The sequence below is a fragment of the Giraffa tippelskirchi genome, chromosome 8 (genome assembly GCF_054371585.1).
Source record: "Giraffa tippelskirchi isolate mGirTip1 chromosome 8, T2T-mGirTip1v1.2.pri, whole genome shotgun sequence".
NCBI classification, from domain to species: domain Eukaryota; kingdom Metazoa; phylum Chordata; class Mammalia; order Artiodactyla; family Giraffidae; genus Giraffa; species Giraffa tippelskirchi.
Genome location: NC_137282.1, coordinates 123,907,174 through 123,927,244, shown reverse-complemented (window position 1 = coordinate 123,927,244; position 20,071 = coordinate 123,907,174). Strand labels below are relative to the sequence as shown.

Sequence of the window (20,071 nt, the reverse complement as noted above, 5' to 3'; positions counted from 1 at the left end):
TGGCCCAAGTGGCCCGCCGACTTTGCAGCGCACTTCTCGGGAGCCGGGTCTTTCCCTCCTTCGGCATCCTCAGTGATCCCCAGCCCGAAGTGGGGCATCTCCAGTTTTCTGTTCCCGTGGTTGCTCCCTCCACTTCTCCAGCCCCCTGTGCCCGCTCCGCCAAGAGTGAGCCAGACAGGGATGCAGCGTCCTCCAGAGCGCCAGCAGCAGCAGTGCCTCAGAACCTAGAGGAAGAGGCTGGAGGGTGAGCACGGCTGAAAGCAGTTCATCCCTCTCGCCAGCGCCTGTCCCTTGCAGCGGGGCTCACCGCGCTCTGCGGTGGAACCTGCGGAGGTCATCAGCGAAGTGGGCGGGGCGCTCTAGTACACCTCCTCCACTCAGAGCGCGCCGTGGTCGTGTGACGTCAACAGTTGCTGGGCAGATGAGGCCGAACCAGGTTGCAAGGCGAGGCGGGGTTTAGAAAAGGCGAGCTCCGGAGTGCTTGGTCCGGCAGGAATTATGCTAGGAGCTGGGGGCGGAAAGCGCACTTCTTGTGGGTGGCTACAGGTTGGGGAGCCCGTTGAACTGGGAGAGGCCCTAGGAGGCACCAGGCGGAAGAAGTCTGGGGCTGCGCCTTCCCCTGGGCGCTCCGTCCCCACTCGTGCAGGCATATTCGGCGGGCGGTCGCCCCAGGACCTGTCCTGGGACTCAGGGCCGCCACGCACTCCTAGCCCTCCTCTACTTTTTATAAAACGAGGCTCCTAGGCGCCCCCCTTCCCCCGTTTCCGCTGAAACTGCTCCCAGGTTCTCGCTGAGGTTGAGCCCGTTCGGGGGTGAGGCTGCGCTTTTGATGCTATGAGCCCCCCCACCCCGCCCCATAACTGTCCCCGAAGGATGCCGCAGGCTGGCCGTGTCTTTCGCTGTAACCTCATCGCCGGGGGGTGGGGGGTGGCTTTCGAAGACGCTTGGTCTTTCTTCCTTTCTTCTAACGGCCCGTCACCCTCGTTTCCCCAATTTCCATGAGGGCGGAGCAGAGAAGCCTCTTCCCAACCTAACACTCCCGGTGCCCGGACTCGCACAGGACGCCTCCTCGGAAAGGGCAGGGGGACGTGGAAAACATTCTGGTTCCCTCCCCTTAAGGCTTCGGGCTTTCGCTTTCACTTCCTCCTCCGCGAGCCGCCAGATCTCCGGGTGCTGGGCGGCCATGGCGCTGCTGGATGTGTGCGGAGCCCCCCGAGGGCAGCGGGGGGACTGGGCTGAGCCCCTCGCGGGAATCCGGCAGCGCTCGGACCCCAGCCACTACGGCTTCTCCCTGCGATCTCCGGAGCTCGCCCTCCCCCGGGGCATGCAGGTCAGGGCTCCAACAAAAATCCCGTGGGAGGCAGGCGGGGCGGGGGTTGCGCAGTCTAAGGCAGGGGCTGCCTGGAGGCTGTTCGGAAGCGGGGAAACGCGCAGGGGGGCATCCTTTAGGAGAGCCTCCTCCGTCCGGGGTCGAGGGCTTGAGCTGGGGAAGAGGCCACGTGGGACCTGGGGGCTGGCCGCCTGAGGGCTAGGAAATGCAGATCAGGACAAAGAGTTAGAGGTGGGGGTGGGATCGCTGTTCTCCATCCCACACAGATCACGGAGTCTTCCTTATGGGGCGACCCTGTGATACAGGGGCTGTGCACTCTCTTGGGAAACCTATGACCTTGAGCGGTTGGCCTGGCCTCCGCCGTTCATATTGTTGCGTGCCTCGGTCAAGTCCCCTAGCCTAGGTCTCCTGGGCCTCTCTTCTGTAAAATGGGGATGCAATTCATAAAACGTGTTTCCTGAGGATCAAATGACCTATGAATGGAAAATCATTATGGTTACCCTTAAAATCTTTAGTTATGGTAACTTAAAAACATTTTTTTTCATCTCTGGTTGTGCTGATAAATGGAAAAGGTCGGCATCGTGGCCTCTCCTTTTTCTTCTCCCCAATCATTTCCTTGTAGAACTGGGCTGTTAGCTGCTTCATTTATTGGTGGTATGGCTATCTTCACCCTCCCATGCCCTGTAAATTTGCTTTCCTGGAGCATCCAGCTTCGGAAGTTTGCAGTGGCCCTTTCTCTGCTTCTTCTGTCTCAGCCCACTGAATTCTTCCGGTCCCTGGGTGGGAATGGAGAAAGTAACGTGCAGATCAAGATGGCTCATGGCACGACCACGCTGGCCTTCAAGTTCCAGCACGGGGTGATTGTGGCCGTGGATTCTCGGGCCTCAGCTGGGAATTACATTGGTGAGTGTGTGGGTTCTGGCTGGCGAAATCTGGGGAGCTGGGCCCTCCTCTCAGCAGGAGTCCAGTAGCTGCACCAAGGGGGGCCAGATGTTGATTCAGGACATTCAGGGAAACCTGTGGGCTCATCCACCCTTTCCCCAAACTCCATCTTCTTCCAGCCACATTAAAGGTGAACAAGGTGATTGAGATTAACCCTTACCTGCTCGGCACCATGTCTGGCTGTGCGGCTGACTGCCAGTACTGGGAGCGCCTGCTGGCCAAGGAGTGCAGGTAGGCCAGGCCTCTTACTCTCTTCTAAGCCCGGGTTCTGCATCTTGCAGATCACTGCTCCTCCCCCATTCTCCCTACACTCACAGAGCATCTTAGTGCTAATGTCCTATCTCACAAAGCTGCCTTTTGGTGATTAAAAACCCTTTTCTCTAATCTCAAGCCTGTGCTCCTGCCAAGAAGCCAGATTGAAAATGGAAGTGTTAATCGCTCAGTCCTGTCTGACTCTTTGCGACCTCATGAACTGTAATCTGCCAGGCTCCTCTGTCCATGGGATTCTCCAGGCAAGAATACTGGAGTGGGTTGCCAGCCCCTTCTCCAGGGGATCTTCCCAACCCAGGGATCAAACCCACGTCTCCTACAATGCGGCCAGATTCTTTACCATCTGAGCCATCGGGGAAGCCCAGGTTATTTGTTAATTATTTAGCAATGACCATCAACCCTGGTGGGATATCATTTACCTGGATTTCTCTAGGTGATTTTGATGACTTCCCTGGCAGTCCAGTGGTTAAGACTCTGCACACCAACATGGGGAGCATGGGTTCAATCCCTGGTTTAAGAACTAAATCCCACATGCTGTACCAAGAGCCCAGAGAATTAAAAAAAGAAAAGAATTCTATAAAAATTCCAGATCTTGCCCATCCTTAGATCCTACAGAACCATTCCTTTTAGATGCTTATCTCTTCAGCCATTTTCTGCCCATCAAGTGACCCGCCCAGAGGGCTGCCCTTCTGCCCCTTGTAAATTCTCTCCCTGGACTGTCCTGTCCTCACCTAGGCTGTACTATCTGCGGCATGGGGAGCGTATCTCTGTGTCGGCGGCCTCCAAACTGCTCTCCAACATGATGTGCCAGTACCGGGGCATGGGCCTCTCCATGGGCAGCATGATCTGTGGCTGGGACAAGAAGGTGAGTCCCCTCCCTGCTCCGTATTCCCACGTGTGGATGAGAGGTAAGTTTCCCCACCTTACGCTCCCCTCCCCTCCCCTACAGGATGCAGGGCACAGAGAATGCTTAGTTGCAGAACTGTTACTCAACAGCAATTTCTGGGTCTGGATGTGGACCATTGTTTCATAAGCTTGTCCCTTTGGATCAAATAGCTGATTCCAAGTTTGTTTTTCTTCCTCAAAATTCTACGAGTGTTTCCAAAGTGCTTTCCTAGTTCCCATGTTCCTGGTCTTATCTGTAGTCTTTGGTCCACTTCTTGTGGCTCAGACTTGAATCTGGGTGTTACCAACAACTTCCAACCTGGAACCTTCTTGCTTCCTATAGGGTCCTGGACTCTACTATGTGAATGACAAAGGGACTCGACTCTCGGGAAATATGTTCTCCACTGGTAGTGGGAACTCCCATGCCTATGGGGTCATGGATAGTGGCTATCGACCTGACCTTAGTATTGAAGAGGCCTACGACCTGGGCCGAAGGGCAATTGTTCATGCCACCCACCGAGACAGCTATTCTGGAGGCGTTGTCAATAGTAAGAGATCAAAGTGCCCCTCTCTGTCCCTGGGGTGGGGGGAAGGAGGGTTGAGATCGGGAGATATGGGGGAGGCAGGGTGGCAGAGAGCAGGTTTTCAGAGCTGGAAGAGGGGCGCTAAAGTCCCTGTAATCAGGGCTTTGAGAGTGTGTGTTGCTGTTGTTGCCTTCGACGTAACAGCGTTAGCAGGGTCTCGCTGAGGGGAGCGTGACTCCGTGTTCTTTCTCGTCTGCCCGCAGTGTACCACATGAAGGAGGACGGCTGGGTGAAAGTGGAAAGTACAGACGTCAGTGACCTGATGCACCAGTACCGGGAGGCCAGTCAGTAATGGTGGCGGTGACCCGCGGGCCTCCTCTGGGGAAGCCTGGCTGACTCAGGGACCTGGGCCAGATCGCACTCTGGGAGAAAGAGGCCTGACCTGGCTCAGAGACGGAGAACCAGTGGCCACTGGAAGGCAGCACAGAGTTTATCCCTTTGTGTAGTCTCTGTCTCAACGAACGTCACCCCTACCCCAACCTTCTGGATGCCCCACTAAGCACAATAAAGGAAAACGGTTATAAAAGCCTGTGTGTTGTGGCTGTGGGCTCAGGGCTGGGGTGGTTGGGAGGAGGGGACAGGAAAGAGAGACAGATTTTTCCTGAGAAGAGAGAAACCCCTGCCTAAGAAATGGGGCCTCACCAAATATTTCTCCTGGGCTTCCGCTCTCATTTCTCCAAGCCTCAGTGTGGTCCGTGGACTCCTATGTGCAGTTTAACCGAGGTTAGGTCCTTTCTACGGGCTCACAACCAGGAGGCTCCTGTGAGATTGGTTGTTGATGGTTTGGATATGTTGGTGTAGGGTACTGAGAACAGCTGTTTTTGACTTCGTTAGAATAGGAGGGACAAGATTCCTCCTCACACGTGTGCGGGTTTGACTTCGTTAGAATAGGAGGGACAAGATTCCTCCTCACACGTGTGCGGGTTTGACTTTGTTAGAATAGGAGGGACACGATTCCTCCTCACATGTGTGCGGGAATTGTAAATGTAGCCCCATTTATCTCAAGTAGCCCTGTGGAGATGAAACCGTTCACCTCAGATTGGGACTCGAACCCACGTGGCCAGGGTGTGTGAACCCAGGCAAAACTCAGGATCTTCTGACTGAGATCACACACCTGGTTTCTTGACGTCTCATTGAAGAATGAATTCAGTGAGAGACAAAGTGATAGGTAAGAAGTGGATTTGTTTAGAGAGAAACACACTCCACAGAGTGTGGGCCCTCTCAGAAGGCGAGAATGGGCTTGAAATGTAGTATGGTTAGCTTTTATGGGCTGGGTAACTTCATAGGCTAATGAGTGGGAGGATTATTCCAACTCTTTTGGGGAAGGGGTGGAGATTTCCAGGAACTGGGCCCCCGCCCACTTTTGGGTCTCTGATGATTGATCTTGGAACTGTCATGGCGCCTTGTGGGTGTGTCATTTAGCTTGTTTCTGTGTTACAGTGAGCACACACCCAGGATCAAGGTCTAGGGTGAGCCCACTGTCCACCATCTTGGACCTGTTTGGTTCGGTCGAGTTACGTTGTGCCCTTGGGCTCTGTCATTCTTTTAAAGGTTGGGCCCTGCCCTCTTCCCTCCTGTTTCAGAGAGACTGGATATTACATGGAAAGATAGACATTAGCCATTCAGTTTCATGATGGGTCACACTCATTGCAAGATGACAAGACTGCGATTGAAGTGGAAGAGGAGATAAGGAGGCTTCGCTGAAGGTGGAAAAAAGGAGGAAAAAGTAACCAGGTTAGAAAGATGAGACAGGCATAGTGAGATTTTCTTTTTCTTTTGGCTGTGCTGCATGGTATGTGGGATCTTAGTCCTCTGACTTGTTAGGGAAATTAAAATGGAGGAAGCCTTGTTCCGGCTTCAGAAGCAGGAGAGCAGGCCTCTGACCTGCTTCTGTAGCCTTGTTCCGGCTTCAGAAGCAGGAGAGCAGGCCTCTGACCTGCTTCTGTAGCCTTGTTCCGGCTTCAGAAGCAGGAGAGCAGGCCTCTGACCTGCTTCTGACCTGCCTGGACACTGCTCAATGCTGTGGCTGTCTGCAAGCAGAGCAAGTCAGGTGGTACTTGAGATAAGAAAGATAGTGGTGGGGCTTCCCCGGTGGCTTAGAGGTGAAGAATCCACCTGCCAGTGCAGGAGACACCAGTTTGACCCCTGATCCAGAAAGATCCCACGTGTCTCGGAGCAACTAAGCCCAAGTGCTGCAAGCACTGAGCCTGTGCTCTAGAGCCCGGAGCCAGACTGCTGAGCCCAGAGCCACAGCTACCGAAGCCCTCCTGTCCTAGATCCTGTGCTTGGCAACAAGAGAAAGCCACTGCAATGAGAAGCCCACGCAAGCAACTAGAGAAAATCCTGAGCAGCAATAAAGACCCAGCACAGCCAAAAATAAATAAAAAAATAAAATTATATTAAAAAAAAAAAAAGAAAGGGGTGGACCTTGGAATTCTTGAGCCCCTGGAGGTCTGGTCAATCCCCCAAGATATAATGAAATCCTATGACTCACAAGGTAAAAGAAACAGCATTATAAAAAGGTTAAAGTAAAACCAGAGCTGTATTTTTGCACACAAACTCATGATATCAGTCTGTGGCTTCGGATTATAATCAGGAGCCCCTGAAACTGAAATTTGTGGGGTGGATGCACCACTCCGGAACTTTTCCTAACTAGGACTCCAGATTGCAGTTAACGAGGGACTTCCCAGCTGTTTAAGTCGGAATGTCGGTTGGCCCAATTTGGTGATGTATGTGCTGTTTACTTTTCTCAATTGTTTCTATTTCTCTTCTTTTAATGACTGTCTATTGAAATCAAGCCAGATAACCCTCTATTAAATATTAAAATCATTTAACCAAGGATCGAACCATGTCTCCTGGATTAGAAGCATCCCACGTGATAGCTAGGGAGGTCCTCATTGTGAGATTCTCTGAATTATGTTGGGCCTGCAGGGAGAAGCAGGACGGTGTTACTTTCCCAGGAGAGTTAATCAAGAGAAAAGCTTGTAAGTAGAAAGCAGCTGAGTGTGGAGTTTTTTTTTTTTTTTTTTTATTAGAGATCCTTAAAATTCCAGAATGAACAGGGCTGGAGAAGTTGAAATAATTTCCTAACTTCAAATCTAAATTGGAAGTGACTCACTATGGACAGAGGTTCGTGACATTGTAGAGGAGACAGGGATCAAGAAAATCCCTATAGAAAAGAAATGCAAAAAAGCAAAATGGCTGTCTGAGGAGGCCTTACAGATAGCTGGGAAGAGAAGAGAAGTGAAAAGCAAAGGAGAAAAGGAAAGATATTCCCATCTGAATGCAGAGTTCCAAAGAATAGCAAGGAGAGATAAGAAAGCCTTCCTCAGTGTTCAGTGCAAGGAAATAGAGGAAAACAACAGATTGGGAAAGACTAGAGATCTCTTCAAGAAAATTAGAGATACCAAAGGAACATTTCATGCAAAGATAGGCTCGATAAAGGAAAGAAATGGTAGGGACCTAACAGAAGCAGAAGATATTAAGAAGAGGTGGCAAGAATACACAGAAGAACTGTACAAAAAAGATCTTCATGACCCAGATAATCACGATGGTGTGATCACTCACCTAGAGCCAGACATCCTGGAATGTGAAGTCAAGTGGGCCTTGGAAAGCATCACTACGAACAAAGCTAGTGGAGGTGATGGAATTCCAGTTGAGCTATTTCAAATCCTCAGAGGTGATGCTGTGAAAGTGCTGCACTCGATATGCCAGCAAATTTGGAAAACTCAGCAGTGGCCACAGGACTGGAAGAGGTCAGTCTTCGTTCCAATCCCAAAGAAAGGCAATGCCAAAGAATGCTCAAGCTACCACACAATTGCACTCATCTCACATGCTAGTAAAGTAATGCTCAAAATTCTCCAAGCCAGGCTTCAGCAATACGTGAACCGTGAACTTCCAGATGTTCAAGCTGGTTTTAGAAAAGGCAGAGGAACCGGAGATCAAATTGCCAATATCCACTGGATCATTGAAAAAGCAAGAGAGTTCCAGAAAAACATCTATTTCTGCTTTATTGACTATGCCAAAGCCTTTGACTGTGTGGATCACAATAAACTGTGGAAAATTCTGAAAGAGATGGGAATACCAGACCATCTGACCTGTCTCTTGAGAAACCTGTATGCAGGTCAGGAAGCAACAGTTAGAACTGGGCATGGAACAACAGACTGGTTCCAAATAGGAAAAGGAGTCCGTCAAGGCTGTATATTGTCACCCTGCTTATTTAACTTATGTGCAGAGTACATCATGAGAAATGCTGGGCTGGAAGAAACACAAGCTGGAATCAAGATTGCCGGGAGAAATATCAATAACCTCAGATATGCGGATGACACCACCCTTATGGCAGAAAGTGAAGAAGAACTAAAGAGCCTCTTGATGAAGGTGAAAGAGGAGAGTGAAAAAGTTGGCTTAAACCTCAACGTTCAGAAAACTAAGATCATGGCATTTGGTTCCATCACTTCATGGGAAATAGATGGGAAAACAGTGGAAACAGTGTCAGACTTTATTTTTTTGGGCTCCAAAATCACTGCTGATGGTGATTGCAGCCATGAAATTAAAAGACGCTTACTCCTTGGAAGGAAGGTTATGGCCAACCTAGATAGAATATTTAAAAGTAGAGACATTACTTTGCCAACACAAGTACGTCTAGTCAAGGCTATTGTTTTTCCAGTGGTCATGTATGGATGTGAGAGTTGGATGGTGAAGAAAGCTGAGCGCCACAGAATTGATGTTTTTGAACTGTGGTGTTGGAGAAGACTCTTGAGAGTCCCTTGGACTGCAAGGAGATCCAATCAATCCATCCTAAAAAAGATCAATCCTGTGTGTTCATTGGAAGGTCTGATGTTGAAGCTGAAACTCCAATACTTTGGCCACCTCATGTGAAGGGTTGACTCACTGGAAAAGATCCTAATGCTGGGTAGGATTGGGGGCGGGAGGAGAAGGGGACGACAGAGGATGAGATGGTTGGATGGCATCACCGACTCGATGGTCATGGGTTTGGGTAGACTCCGGGAGTTGGTGATGGACAGAGAGGCCTGGCGTGCTGCAATTTATGGGGTCGCAAAGAGTCGGGCACGACTGAGCGACTGAACTGAACTGAACATGGTAATTGTGCCAATAACATTTCAAGAGGGTGGTTTGGAATTCAAGTGGTCCTCCCTTAGGGGACATTTTGAGTCTGGGAGGTAGTTTCAACCAGAAGAGTTATTTCTGGAATAAACCCATCTGCATGTTCCACAAATGGGCTCTGGGTCTGCTAGGACCTATAGAAACCCAATTACTGAGCTAATCAGTGTTAGAGTAGACCAAGAAACAAAGTCCGCTTTCCTCATATGATGAAGGCATTCCCCAAATAACTGAAGCACAAATTTAGAGGCTTCTGAGCTTGCTCAGGAGCTATGTTGAGGAAGACCGGATGTGGGGTGAGCGCCTTCTCAGATAAGAATCTGCAGGTGGAAACTCACAGGTCCTGGTGAGAGTGGAGGGGCTGCTCCTTCGCAGAAGTCCTGCTTATTTCTCACTTGGTCTCTGCTCTGTTTGTTTTTTTTTAAACCCAAGATCCCACAACTGGAACTTGGATGAGGGAAAGAGGGCTGTTCTCAAAATAGGCTCAGTTCAGTTCAGTCCCTCAGTTGTATCTGACTCTTTGCGACCCATGGAACGCAGCACGCCAGGCCTCCCTGTCCATCACCAACTCCCGGAGTCCACCCAAACCCAGGTCCATTGGGTGGGTGATGCCATCCAGCCATCTCATCCTCTGTCGTCCCCTTCTCCTCCTGCCCTCAATCTTTCCCAGCATCAGGGTCTTTTCCAATGAGTCAGCTCTTCGCATCAGGTGGCCAAAGTATTGGAGTTTCAGCTTCAACATCAGTCCTTCCAATGAACACCCAGGACTGATCTCCTTTAGGATGGACTGGTTGGATATCCTTGCAGTCCAAGGGACTCTTTAAGAGTCTTCTCCAACACCACAGTTCAAAAGCATCAATTCTTCTGCACTCAGCTTTCTTTATAGTCCAACTCTCACATTCATACATGACTACTGGAAAAACCATAGCTTTAACTAGACGGACCTTGTTGGCAAAGTAATGTCTCCGCTTTTTAATATGCTATCTAGGTGGTCATAACTTTCCTTCCAAGGAGCAAGTGTCTTTTAATTTCACGGCTGCAATCACCTCAGAGCGGAGGTAAGAAAATTCCGCGGTTCTTTGATTGCAAAGCATCCCAATCCTTGAAACAGCGTCATCTTACTTCATGCCAGTTTTAAGAAGTGCAGTAGTTTCCTACGACAGAGGACCTGTGGCTAAGGGTGGCAGACTCGCCCTGGCACGTGGAGCCGGCTTCGGGCACCTGTCTCGCGGCTCGCGGGTGTCGCGCGCCCCCGGCCGGCCGCTAGGCGCGCAGCCAGGCGGCGGCTGCCGAGGCGGAAGCGAAAGCAAAAGCGAAAGCCCAGGAGCCTGGCCGTCCCGGGCTGGGGGGAGCCTCTCCCGCCGACAGAAGCGTGACGGAGCGGAGACCGCGCAAGGGGACCTCAGAGCTCAGCCCTCGGCACGCCAGCAAAGAGCCCGGGAGCCCCTACTGGTGAGCTCGTGCGCGTGGAAACCAAGAACGCTGACACAGGCGCAGCCCGCCCGGCACGCGCGCTGCGCCTCCGCCTCCCGCCCCTTTGGACCGGGGGCCTGGGGAGCGCGGCGGGCATCGTCTGGCCCCCGGGAACTCGGCGGCGGCTGGCGGAGCCGAGGTATGCGGAGGGGGTCACGGGACATGTTTTAGAGGATGAGGCTGCAGTTGGTCAGGCTTCCCAGCTCCCTCTATCAGGCCGAATGCCTTGGGTCCTAGGATGGGGGTGCTGGTGAGACGGGGTACCCAGGGCATCTTTCAGGGCAGCACAGGGTTAAAAAAAAAAAAAAGGGAAACCAGCGGCCGCTTGGGCAGAGTGGGAGTGGGGACAGGGACTGGAAGGCACCTCTGTCCTTCTCTTCCACCCCTAGATCTCGCCATGTGGCGCTCGGACCTGAGACCCTGGGCTTCCCTGCTGCTGGCGGACTTGGCCTTGCTCTGGATGCTGCAGGGGCCCCTGGGGGCCCTGCTTCCCCGCGGGCTTCCGGGCCTGTGGCTGGAGGGCACCTTGCGACTCGGTGGCCTTTGGGGGCTGCTGAGGCTGGGAGGGCTGCTGGGGTGTGTGGAAACGCTGCTGCCCCCCCTCTGCCTAGTGACCCCCCTGTTTCTCTCCCTGAGGGCTCTGGTCCCCGGGGCCTTGAGCGCCCCTCCGGTCAGAGTGGCTGCAGCCCCCTGGGCCTGGCTGCTGCTGGGGTACGGGGCGGTGGGCCTGAGCAGCGCCCTGTGGGCCGTGCTGAGCCCTCCAGGAGCCAAGGCGGAGGGGCAGGGCCAGAAGAACAGAGCGTTGATGTGGAGGCTGCTGAAGCTCTCCAGGCCTGACCTGCCTTTCCTGGTTGCCGCCTTCTCCTTCCTCTCTCTGGCCGTATTGGGTGAGTGGGGAGAGGGCGTGGGGACCCAGGGGTTGGGAGGAGGCCCCTTGGCAGCCGCACTCTGCCTGTGGTCCTCACGTCTGTTGCAGGTGAGACCCTGCTCCCTTACTATTCTGGCCGGGTGATTGACATCCTGGGGGGTGACTTTGATCCTGATGCCTTTGCCAGCGCCATCTTTTTCATGTGTCTCTTCTCTGTTGGGAGGTAGGTGATGAGCGATTTGTTAGCCCCCAGTTTTTCCAGGGGACCTCACTCTCCTGTTTTCAATCCCCTTTGTGCACAAAGCACAAAACACTCAAAACGAAGAAAAGCCTGTATTTGTTCATTCACCGTTCTGTGTCAAGCATCCATCCATTTACTCCTTCATTCGCCACCTGGCTCCAAAATCTTCAAAGTTTACATTGCTTATTATAGTTCAGATACGAGTGAGTGTAGTACAATAGGTGTTTTTGTGTTGAAGGGAATGTCTCTCAGTTGCCTCTAGGCATTTTTATCTCCTTGAAGTTCCATTTCTCTTTCCTGACTCTGACCTCCCAGCTTGTGTTTGTTTCCACAGTTAGCCTGTTGTCGGGGGGTGGGGGGCGTGTTTGTCCATCCTGACCCTTCTTCCCTGACTCATCTTGTCAGTCTCGGAAGCTCTTACTCTGAGCCTTGTCACCTTTCTTTCCAACATCTTTACTCGTCACTGTATTTACTTTCCCTTTTGTTTTTCAACACAGCCAGAAATCTGCTGTCTACAAACTAACTAACTAACTACTTGGTAGGGCTGGGACCAGGATGAGGTTCACCAGGTCCTCTTTTCTCCTTCCTCTGTTGATTCCTGCCCCTCATATCTCTTATTTGTTTCTCTTCTGCTCTCTTGATATACTACCCCCAACTTTGTGCTTTTGCTTCTCCTTCCCTCCGCCTTCCTCTCTGCATCTCTCTCCCCTTCATCCTCCAACCCTCTCTCCCCGCAGCTCACTGTGTGCAGGCTGCCGAGGAAGCATCTTCCTCTTCACCATGTCCAGAATCAACCTGCGGATCCGGGAGATACTTTTCTCCTCCCTCCTGCGCCAGGACCTCCCTTTCTTCCAAGAGACTAAGACAGGTAAGGCCTGGGGTGCAGGTCTGGGGTCCCCCTGCATGTTTCTTGCCCATCTGCTGCCGCCCACCTGCACCCAGCTGGTCCTGCCTGCATCCCTGGTGCCAGGGCCGGGAGCTGCTTTTCTCTCTTTGGGGACCTGTCTTGCAAGGAGGGAGGGCTCCGTGAGATGATCGGGAGGTCAGGAGGGAGTTTCTGGGGGTTCTGCATTACAACACGTGGTTTCCATGCCTGTTCTGTCCTGCCCAGGGGAGCTGAATTCCCGGCTGAGCTCGGATACCAAACTGATGAGTACTTGGCTTCCTTTGAACACCAATGTGCTGTGTCGAAGCCTGGTGAAAGTGCTGGGACTTTACAGCTTCATGCTCAACCTGTCACCTCGACTCACCTTCCTCTCTCTGTTCGAGGTGCCTCTCACGATAGCGGCTGAAAAGGTGTACAATGCCCGCCATCAGGTATGTGCGGATGCTGGGGAATCCCCAGGGAAGACCACACCCCAGGGACTTTATGTGAACGTGTGTGTTTCCGAGAGAGGAGTGGGGAGAGAGGGAGAGATTTTCAGATGTTGAATGTGGCTCCCTGCGCTATACTTTAAATTCTTGTTGCTTATCTACTTTGTGTTAGTGATTTATATCTGTTAACCTCAAACTCCAAATGTATCCCCTCCTCCACCTTTGGTAACCATAAGTTATTTTGTTTTTTTTTTTATGTCTGTGAGTCTGTTTCTGTTTTGTGTATAGATTCACTTGTATTATTTTTTTAGATTGCACATATAAACAATATCATATAATATTTGTCTTTCTCTGTCGTACTTCACTTAGGGTGAAGGGACTGGAGTGGGCTATGGCGGGGGGGGGTTGGCTGTCTTCTGCCAAATTGGCCTGCTCCATCCTTGGCCCCGCTGTTCCAGGCAGTCCTTCTGGAGATCCAGGACGCTGTGGCGAAAGCCGGGCAGGTGGTGCGGGAGTCGGTTGGAGGGCTGCAGACCGTGCGCAGTTTTGGAGCCGAGGAGCAAGAGGTCCGTCGCTATAAGGACGCCCTTGAACGATGCCGGCGGCTGTGGTGGCGACGGGACCTGGAACAGGCCCTCTATCTGCTCTTAAGGAGGGTGAGCAAGCTGAGGGCTGGAGGAAGGGTGCAGGTCGGGGCTGGTCTTGGGGGTCCTTGGGGTTCCTGATGCCTTTGCCAGTGCCATCTTTTTCATGTGTCTCTTCTCTGTTGGGAGGTAGGTGATGAGTGATTTGTTAGCCCCCAGTTTTTCCGGGGGATCTCACTCTCCTGTTTTCAATCCTCTTTGTGCACAAAGCACAAAATACTTGAAAGAAGAAAAGTCTGTGTTCGTTCATTTGCAGTTCGTGTCAAGCATCCATCCATTTATTCCTTCATTTGCCACCTGGCTCCAACATCTTCAAAGTTTATATTACTTATTGTAGTTACAGAGTCGAGTGAATGTAGTGTAACAGGTGGTTTTGTGTCGGATGGAATGTCTCGTCGTCGGGGCAGGGAGGCCAAAGAGTGGGAGGCCCTCAGGCCCCCTTTCTTCTCCGTCCAGATGCTGCACTTGGCGGTGAAGGTGCTCTTGCTGAACTGTGCACTGCAGCAGATCCTGGCTGGGGACCTCACCCGCGGCGGGCTGCTCTCCTTCCTGCTCTACCAGGAGGACGTGGGCAATTACATGCACGTGAGTCGGGAGCTGTGCGTGCTCTCATTTTCCTCCTTTGGCTTCTATTTGTTCCCCTTAAAAAACAAACTGAAATGACCCCAACTCACTGTCATTTAAAATTTCAAACTTGGGTTAAAAAAAGAGGAAAATGATAAATCTATAAACATGAACCCTCTTGTACTCAGCATCTTTTTTTTTAACTTTTTGTTTATTTTAATTTTTTTAAAGAAAACTTTTTATTGTATATTGGTATATAGCAGGTTAACATGTGGAGAAGGCAATGGCAGCCCACTCCAGTACTCTTGCCTGGAAAAGCCCATGGACGGAGGAGCCTGGTAGGCTGCAGTCCATGGGGTCGCAAAGAGTCGGACATGACTGAGCAGCTTCACTTTCACTTTTCACTTTCCTGCACTGGAGAAGGACATGGCAACCCATTCCAGTGTTCTTGCCTGGAGAATCCCATGGAGAGAGGAGCCTGGTGGGCTGCCGTCTATGGGGTCGCACAGAGTCGGACACGACTGACGCGACTTAGCAGCAGCAGCAGCAGCTGATTAACAACATTATGACAATTTCAGGTGTACAGCAAAGTGAATCAGTTATGCATATATATATATATATATATCCATTCTTTTTTAGATTCTTTTCCCATGTAGTTTCATTACAGCATTTTGAGTAGAGTTCCCTGTGCTCTACAGTAGGTCCTTATTAGTTACCTATTTTATATATAATTGTGTGTATATATCAGAGGATATAGACTATAGTTCTCTGTGCTATACAGGGGGACCTTGTTTTTTATCTCCCAGCATCTAACAGTTATCAACTCATGGCCAATCTTGTTTCATCTGTACCACCCACCGACCTCTCCCCACCCATATTACTTTGAATCAAAGCCAAGATATGGTTTCATCTGTGAATATGTATCTCTAAATGTAAACATTACAAATATATAACCACAAAGCCATGATCATACCAAAAAAATTAACAATAAGCTCACCAAATACAGTCAGTGGTCAGATTTCCACGTTTCATAGAGGTATATATTATATTGATCTCTTTTTTTCTCTCTCATATACATCTTTGGTGGCAACAATCAATAAAGCTTAGTGTCACGATCTGTTAAATTATTCAGGATTGCAAAAATAGTGACACCTTGTCATTCCTTCATTTATTAGCCAGGATGCAGCTCTTAGGGGAGACGTCTTCTTATGTGCTGATTGGCTGTTGAGTGGTCTAGTTTGATTAGGAAAGGTAGAATGAGCATTTAGTTCTTTCCCTATAGATGTGTGCTCAGTTGCTCAGTCCTGTTCGACTGTTTGCAACCCCATGGACTGTAGCCTGCCAGGCTCCTCTGTCCATGGGATATTAAGGCAAGAATACTGGAGCAGGTTGCCATGCCCTCCTCCAGGGATTCTTCCTGACCAGGAATTGAACCTTTGTCGCCTGTGTGGCAGGCAGATTCTTTACCACTGAGCCTCCTGGGACACCCTCCTTATATATACCAGTTTTTTTTAGATTAGTTTATTTTCTATTTTTTAACTTTACAATATTGTATTTGTTTTGCCTTACATTGACATGAATCCACCATGGGTGTACATGTTTTCCCCTTCCAGAACCCCCCTTCCACCTCCCTCCCCATCCCATCCCTCCGGGTCATCCCGGTGCCAGTTTTGAAAAGTAATTAGTTACTGCATCTTGGGCTTTAGTTTATAGTTTTTGCAAACATCTCTTACATGTGGAGAGCTGTGTGAGGCAGTCTGGTGGCTGCAAAGATGAGGTGGGCACAGTGCTTGCATTTAAGGAGCCCCTGTTTCACCAGGCTAGACAGCTGTGTGCAAGGAACACAGCACAGTAGCTGGAAAGGTCTAGAGATGAAGGTGACGCTGGATGGGAGGAGTAAAGATGTCTCCATCCTTTACATTACAAATTGGAATAATGGGGTGTTGGTGCCCAGTTTAAGTTGAGTCAAATGCACTTATTCCTGATGGTCCAGTGGTTAGGAATGTGCTTCCACTGCAAGGTGGATGGGTTTGATCCCTGGTGGGGCAACTAGGGTCCCACTTGCCACCTGGGGCAGCCAAAATTCTTTGTAAAAATCTTTTTTTTTTAGACTCTTATACTAGTTATCTCATATGGAAGCCATCTGCTTCATTATTCACGAAAGTGAAAGTGTTAGTTGCTCAGTTGCATCCCAGTCTTCAACCCCGTGGACTATAGCCCGCCAGGCTCCTCTGTCCATGAAATTCTCCAGGCAAGAATACTGGAGCGGGTTGCCATTCCTTTCTCCAGTTAAAAAAACTTTTCTAAGAAAGTTCTTTTTTTTTTTTTTTAAATCTTTAAAAATTAAAGGTGGTGATCTTTTTGGGACAAGGGGAGAAGCCCAGCTGGGGTGGAGTGCGGCGGGGCTGTGTGAGGAGCTGGGAAGCTGGTTCCTGGTGCAGCTGCCTTTGCTTAGCTGAGCCCTGCCCTCCTGTTTTGCAGACCCTGGTGTACATATTTGGGGACATGCTGAGCAACGTGGGGGCAGCCGAGAAGGTGTTCCGCTACCTGGACCGAAAGCCAAATCTGCCTCCACTGGGGACTCTGGCCCCACCCACTCTGCAGGGCCTGGTGAATTTCCAGAACGTCTCCTTTGTATATCCCAGTCGCCCTGATCAGCCTGCGCTCCAGGTGCCCGATGAGGGAAGACTGGGCCCCTGATTCCCTGCGTGGATGATGGGCCTCCGAGGAGAGGGGAGGCCAGGAGAAGGGGGCAGGCCTCTGACTCTTCCCCGGCTGTTCTAGGGTGTGACGTTCACCCTGAGTCCTGGGCAGATGACGGCGCTGGTGGGGTCCAACGGGTCTGGGAAGAGCACGGTGGCCGCGCTGCTGCAGAATCTGTACCAGCCCACCGAGGGCCAGGTGCTGCTGGACGGGGCGCCCGTCTCCCAGTATGAGCACCGCTACCTGCACCGCGAGGTGGGCAGGACGGAGAACGTGGGCCGCGGGCCGGGGAGGGGGTTGGGGCGGGAACCCAAGGGGTCGGCGGTGAGGGGGGCGGGCGAGAAGGAAGGGCAGGTCCCTGCCGCGGGGGTTTCCGCACAGCCCTCTGTTCCTGTCGCCTCGCTCAGGTGGTCTTGGTAGGGCAGGAGCCCGTGCTGTTCTCGGGCTCGGTGAGGGACAACATCACCTACGGCCTGAAGGGCTGCAGCGACGAGAAGGTGCTGGCTGCGGCCCGGGCGGCCCGGGCGGAGGAGTTCATCCGCGAGCTGGAGCTCGGGCTCGATACAGGTACCTGCGCCCGCGTCCTGGGCGCTGAGGCCGCCTGACCCCTCGGGAGCCTGTGTTCCCAGAGAACTGGCCGCCCCAGAGGTCCCCCCCCCCCCGCCACCCCCGGCCACGGGCGCTCGTCCTCCGGAGCGGCGCCTGTGGAAGTACCAGCCGCGCTTGTGAAGCGGGCGTTGTCCGGACCCCTATCTCTGAGCAGAGGGTTTCTCGGTCTCCTCAGAGGTGGGGGAGAAAGGCAGCCAGCTGGCGGTGGGGCAGAAGCAACGTCTGGCCATCGCCCGGGCCCTCGTGCGGGACCCCCGCGTCCTCATCCTGGATGAAGCCACCAGCGCCCTGGACGCGGAGTGTGAGCAGGCTGTGAGTGCGGGGCGGCGGGACCCCTCCTGGGGCCGGGCCGGGCGGGGACCTCCCCGATGCCTCTGAGGCTGCCTGACCCCGCGGAGGGTGGAGGGCAGCGCTGACCTTGCCCTTCTGCTCTGTGCTACCTTCTCGTGGCTCACGCCTCTTCCCCCTAAGCCCCGTGGGCCCGGGTGGTCCAGCCCCTTCTTACCTGGCACCCGGGGCATCGCGATCCTCCCCCTCCAGCTGCAGGACTGGAGAGCTCACGGGGCCCGCACGGTGCTGGTGATCGCCCACAGGCTGCAGACGGTTCAGAACGCCGACCAGGTCCTGGTGCTGAGGCAGGGGCGGCTGCAGGGGCCCGAGCAGCTCGTGAACGGGCAGGACCTCTACTCCTGGCTGGTGCAGCAGAACCAGAGAGTGGAGACCCCAGACACGCCCGGGTCTGCTCAGGGCCATCTCAGCGACCCGGAGTAGCTCCTGCTTTGGGTTTTCCTGGGGGTGTTCCCCTGGCTGGTTGTTTTTGGAATTGGATTTAGACCGTGGGTACTTCGCTGGGGCCCTGGGAGGGCGGGGAATGGGAGACGTGGTATCTCTCTGCATCCAGGAACCTTAGTTCCTTGATGAACAGAGCTTTGCCTAGTGTTGAGTACTGTACTGTGGCATCTTGAATATATTTAAAACTATTTTTCTTTACATAAATAGCATACATTTGTATAGTAAATTTAGACAATAAGACAGGTAAGAAGGACAAAAGTAAAATTATGCACTATTTCATGTCCCAGAGATACTCACCATGACTATTTTGCTGGCTGTCTGATCAGTCTTTGGATTGTTCTTTGAGATACATAAATATTCATGAGTTTGCCCTTCTCTGTAATTTTCTCAATTCCCACCAGGTTCTGATATTTTGGAGACTACTAGGATATGGAGGGGCAGAGCACTGTTCCCTAATTAACAGTATTAATAAAACTTTGATAACGGCTACTGTGTACAGTGTTTTAATATGTGTAGGAAATATGCGAAGTCTTATTCATGTGTTATCATTTTTAATCCGTATCCTCAACCGTTTGAGGTTGTTTACCCTTATCCCCATTGTGTGTATGAGAAAACTGAGTCTCAAAGAGATTAAAGGACTTTCCCAAGGCTGCACAGTGGTGGAATTGGACTTGGAATCCAGGCCTGACCCCAGAGTCCACACTCTCAACCAATTATATTGCATCTTGTGTTATAGTCTACTGTATAATCAGATCTCGTAAAGCTCTTTTTCACTTCTAGTTGTGAACAGCTCTGAATCCCTTATCTTCTCTCTAATCCCATTGTTACAACTTTCATTCATTGTGTTGTGAAAGTGTTAGTCACTCAGTCATTTCTGACTCTTTTCGACCCCATGGACTGTAGCCCACCAGGCTCCTCTGTCCATGGGATTCTCCAGGCAGGAATACTGGAGTGGGTGGCCATTCCCTTCTCCAAGGGTTTTTCCTAATCCAGGGATTGAGCCTGAGTTTCCTGCATCACAGGCAGATGTTTTACCATCTGAGCCACAGGGGAATGATCTCATGTCCAAAGAGGTTCCCCTACCATTGGTTCATCTCTTCCAGACGTTGTTAATGAAGTCATTTTTCTTTCTAGGGGATGAGTAAAGCAGTATCACTCCTGAAAAACCCTTCCTGTGTCCCTACTCTTTTCTGCGCTGATATTTCTTCCCCAGAAACACAGCTTATCTAGCCCATTTCTCTCTGCTTTTCCTTTTGGAAAGGACGTTTCATCCATGACAAACTTCCTGCCCTCCTGATATTTTTGTGCCTCTGAATATGGTGCTCCCTGCCATTCCCTAAACGGCTCTCCTGTTAGGCCCTAGTTCTTTAAGATTCACCTCAGGGTTTAAGTCTCCCGGGAATCCTTCTCTTATAGTCTCAGTGTTCCTTTCCACGCATTCCTGCTGCTCTGCTCCGGGGGCTCACCTCTCTCACTGTCCCTATTAAGTTCTCCACCCCCACCATCGACCTCTGTCCTTAAACTAGACCGTGAGCCCCTGCAGGGGAGGCCATCTGTCTTCTTAAGCTTTATATCTACTGCGTGGCACAGGGCTCCATTCACATTGAATGATAATAATAAATGTTTTGGGTAAATGAATAAATCTCCTTCCTCTACTGTCTTCCATCTCAATATTCCTTACACATACAAATCACTGACATTCCAAAGCTGTACACGTCACTGGTTCCTGGA

The 20,071-nt window shown here is 51.4% G+C and overlaps 2 protein-coding genes across 5 annotated transcripts; both read left to right on the top strand.

Moving 5' to 3' along the window:
* The first annotated feature begins 1,160 nt into the window (after positions 1-1,160).
* PSMB8 (proteasome 20S subunit beta 8) lies at positions 1,161-4,537 on the top strand. The gene is made up of 6 exons (XM_081519875.1): positions 1,161-1,330; positions 2,086-2,233; positions 2,392-2,503; positions 3,278-3,407; positions 3,771-3,975; positions 4,215-4,537. Exons 1-6 carry the CDS (start codon positions 1,184-1,186, stop codon positions 4,301-4,303), a joined length of 831 nt encoding a protein of 276 aa, XP_081376001.1. The 5' UTR covers positions 1,161-1,183; the 3' UTR covers positions 4,304-4,537.
* Positions 4,538-10,495: 5,958 nt separating this feature from the next.
* TAP2 (transporter 2, ATP binding cassette subfamily B member) lies at positions 10,496-18,827 on the top strand. Of its 4 annotated transcripts, none has more exons than XM_081519866.1 (12): positions 10,496-10,584; positions 10,995-11,492; positions 11,582-11,696; positions 12,452-12,582; positions 12,826-13,031; positions 13,487-13,684; positions 14,129-14,257; positions 16,718-16,906; positions 17,021-17,194; positions 17,347-17,506; positions 17,724-17,860; positions 18,142-18,827. In XM_081519866.1, the coding sequence occupies exons 2-12, from the start codon at positions 11,003-11,005 to the stop codon at positions 18,379-18,381; spliced, it is 2,169 nt and encodes a 722-aa protein (XP_081375992.1). In that variant the 5' UTR covers positions 10,496-10,584; positions 10,995-11,002; the 3' UTR covers positions 18,382-18,827. The 4 variants fall into 4 exon arrangements, with proteins under 4 accessions (XP_081375992.1, XP_081375993.1, XP_081375991.1 ...); XM_081519867.1 differs by having other exon boundaries at positions 18,089-18,827; XM_081519865.1 differs by having other exon boundaries at positions 10,496-10,744.
* Positions 18,828-20,071: the final 1,244 nt, after the last annotated feature.

Coding starts and splice junctions, on each gene's coding strand:
- TAP2 (XM_081519866.1), top strand. CDS start 11,003: ATGTGGCGCTCGGACCTGAGACCCTGGGCTTCCCTGCTGCTGGCGGAC. Junction 14,258..16,717: donor ACGTGGGCAATTACATGCAC/GTGAGTCGGGAG, acceptor CCTGTTTTGCAG/ACCCTGGTGTACATATTTGG. Junction 17,861..18,141: donor ACGCGGAGTGTGAGCAGGCT/GTGAGTGCGGGG, acceptor GATCGCCCACAG/GCTGCAGACGGTTCAGAACG.
- PSMB8 (XM_081519875.1), top strand. CDS start 1,184: ATGGCGCTGCTGGATGTGTGCGGAGCCCCCCGAGGGCAGCGGGGGGAC. Junction 2,234..2,391: donor CTCAGCTGGGAATTACATTG/GTGAGTGTGTGG, acceptor ATCTTCTTCCAG/CCACATTAAAGGTGAACAAG. Junction 3,976..4,214: donor TTCTGGAGGCGTTGTCAATA/GTAAGAGATCAA, acceptor GTCTGCCCGCAG/TGTACCACATGAAGGAGGAC.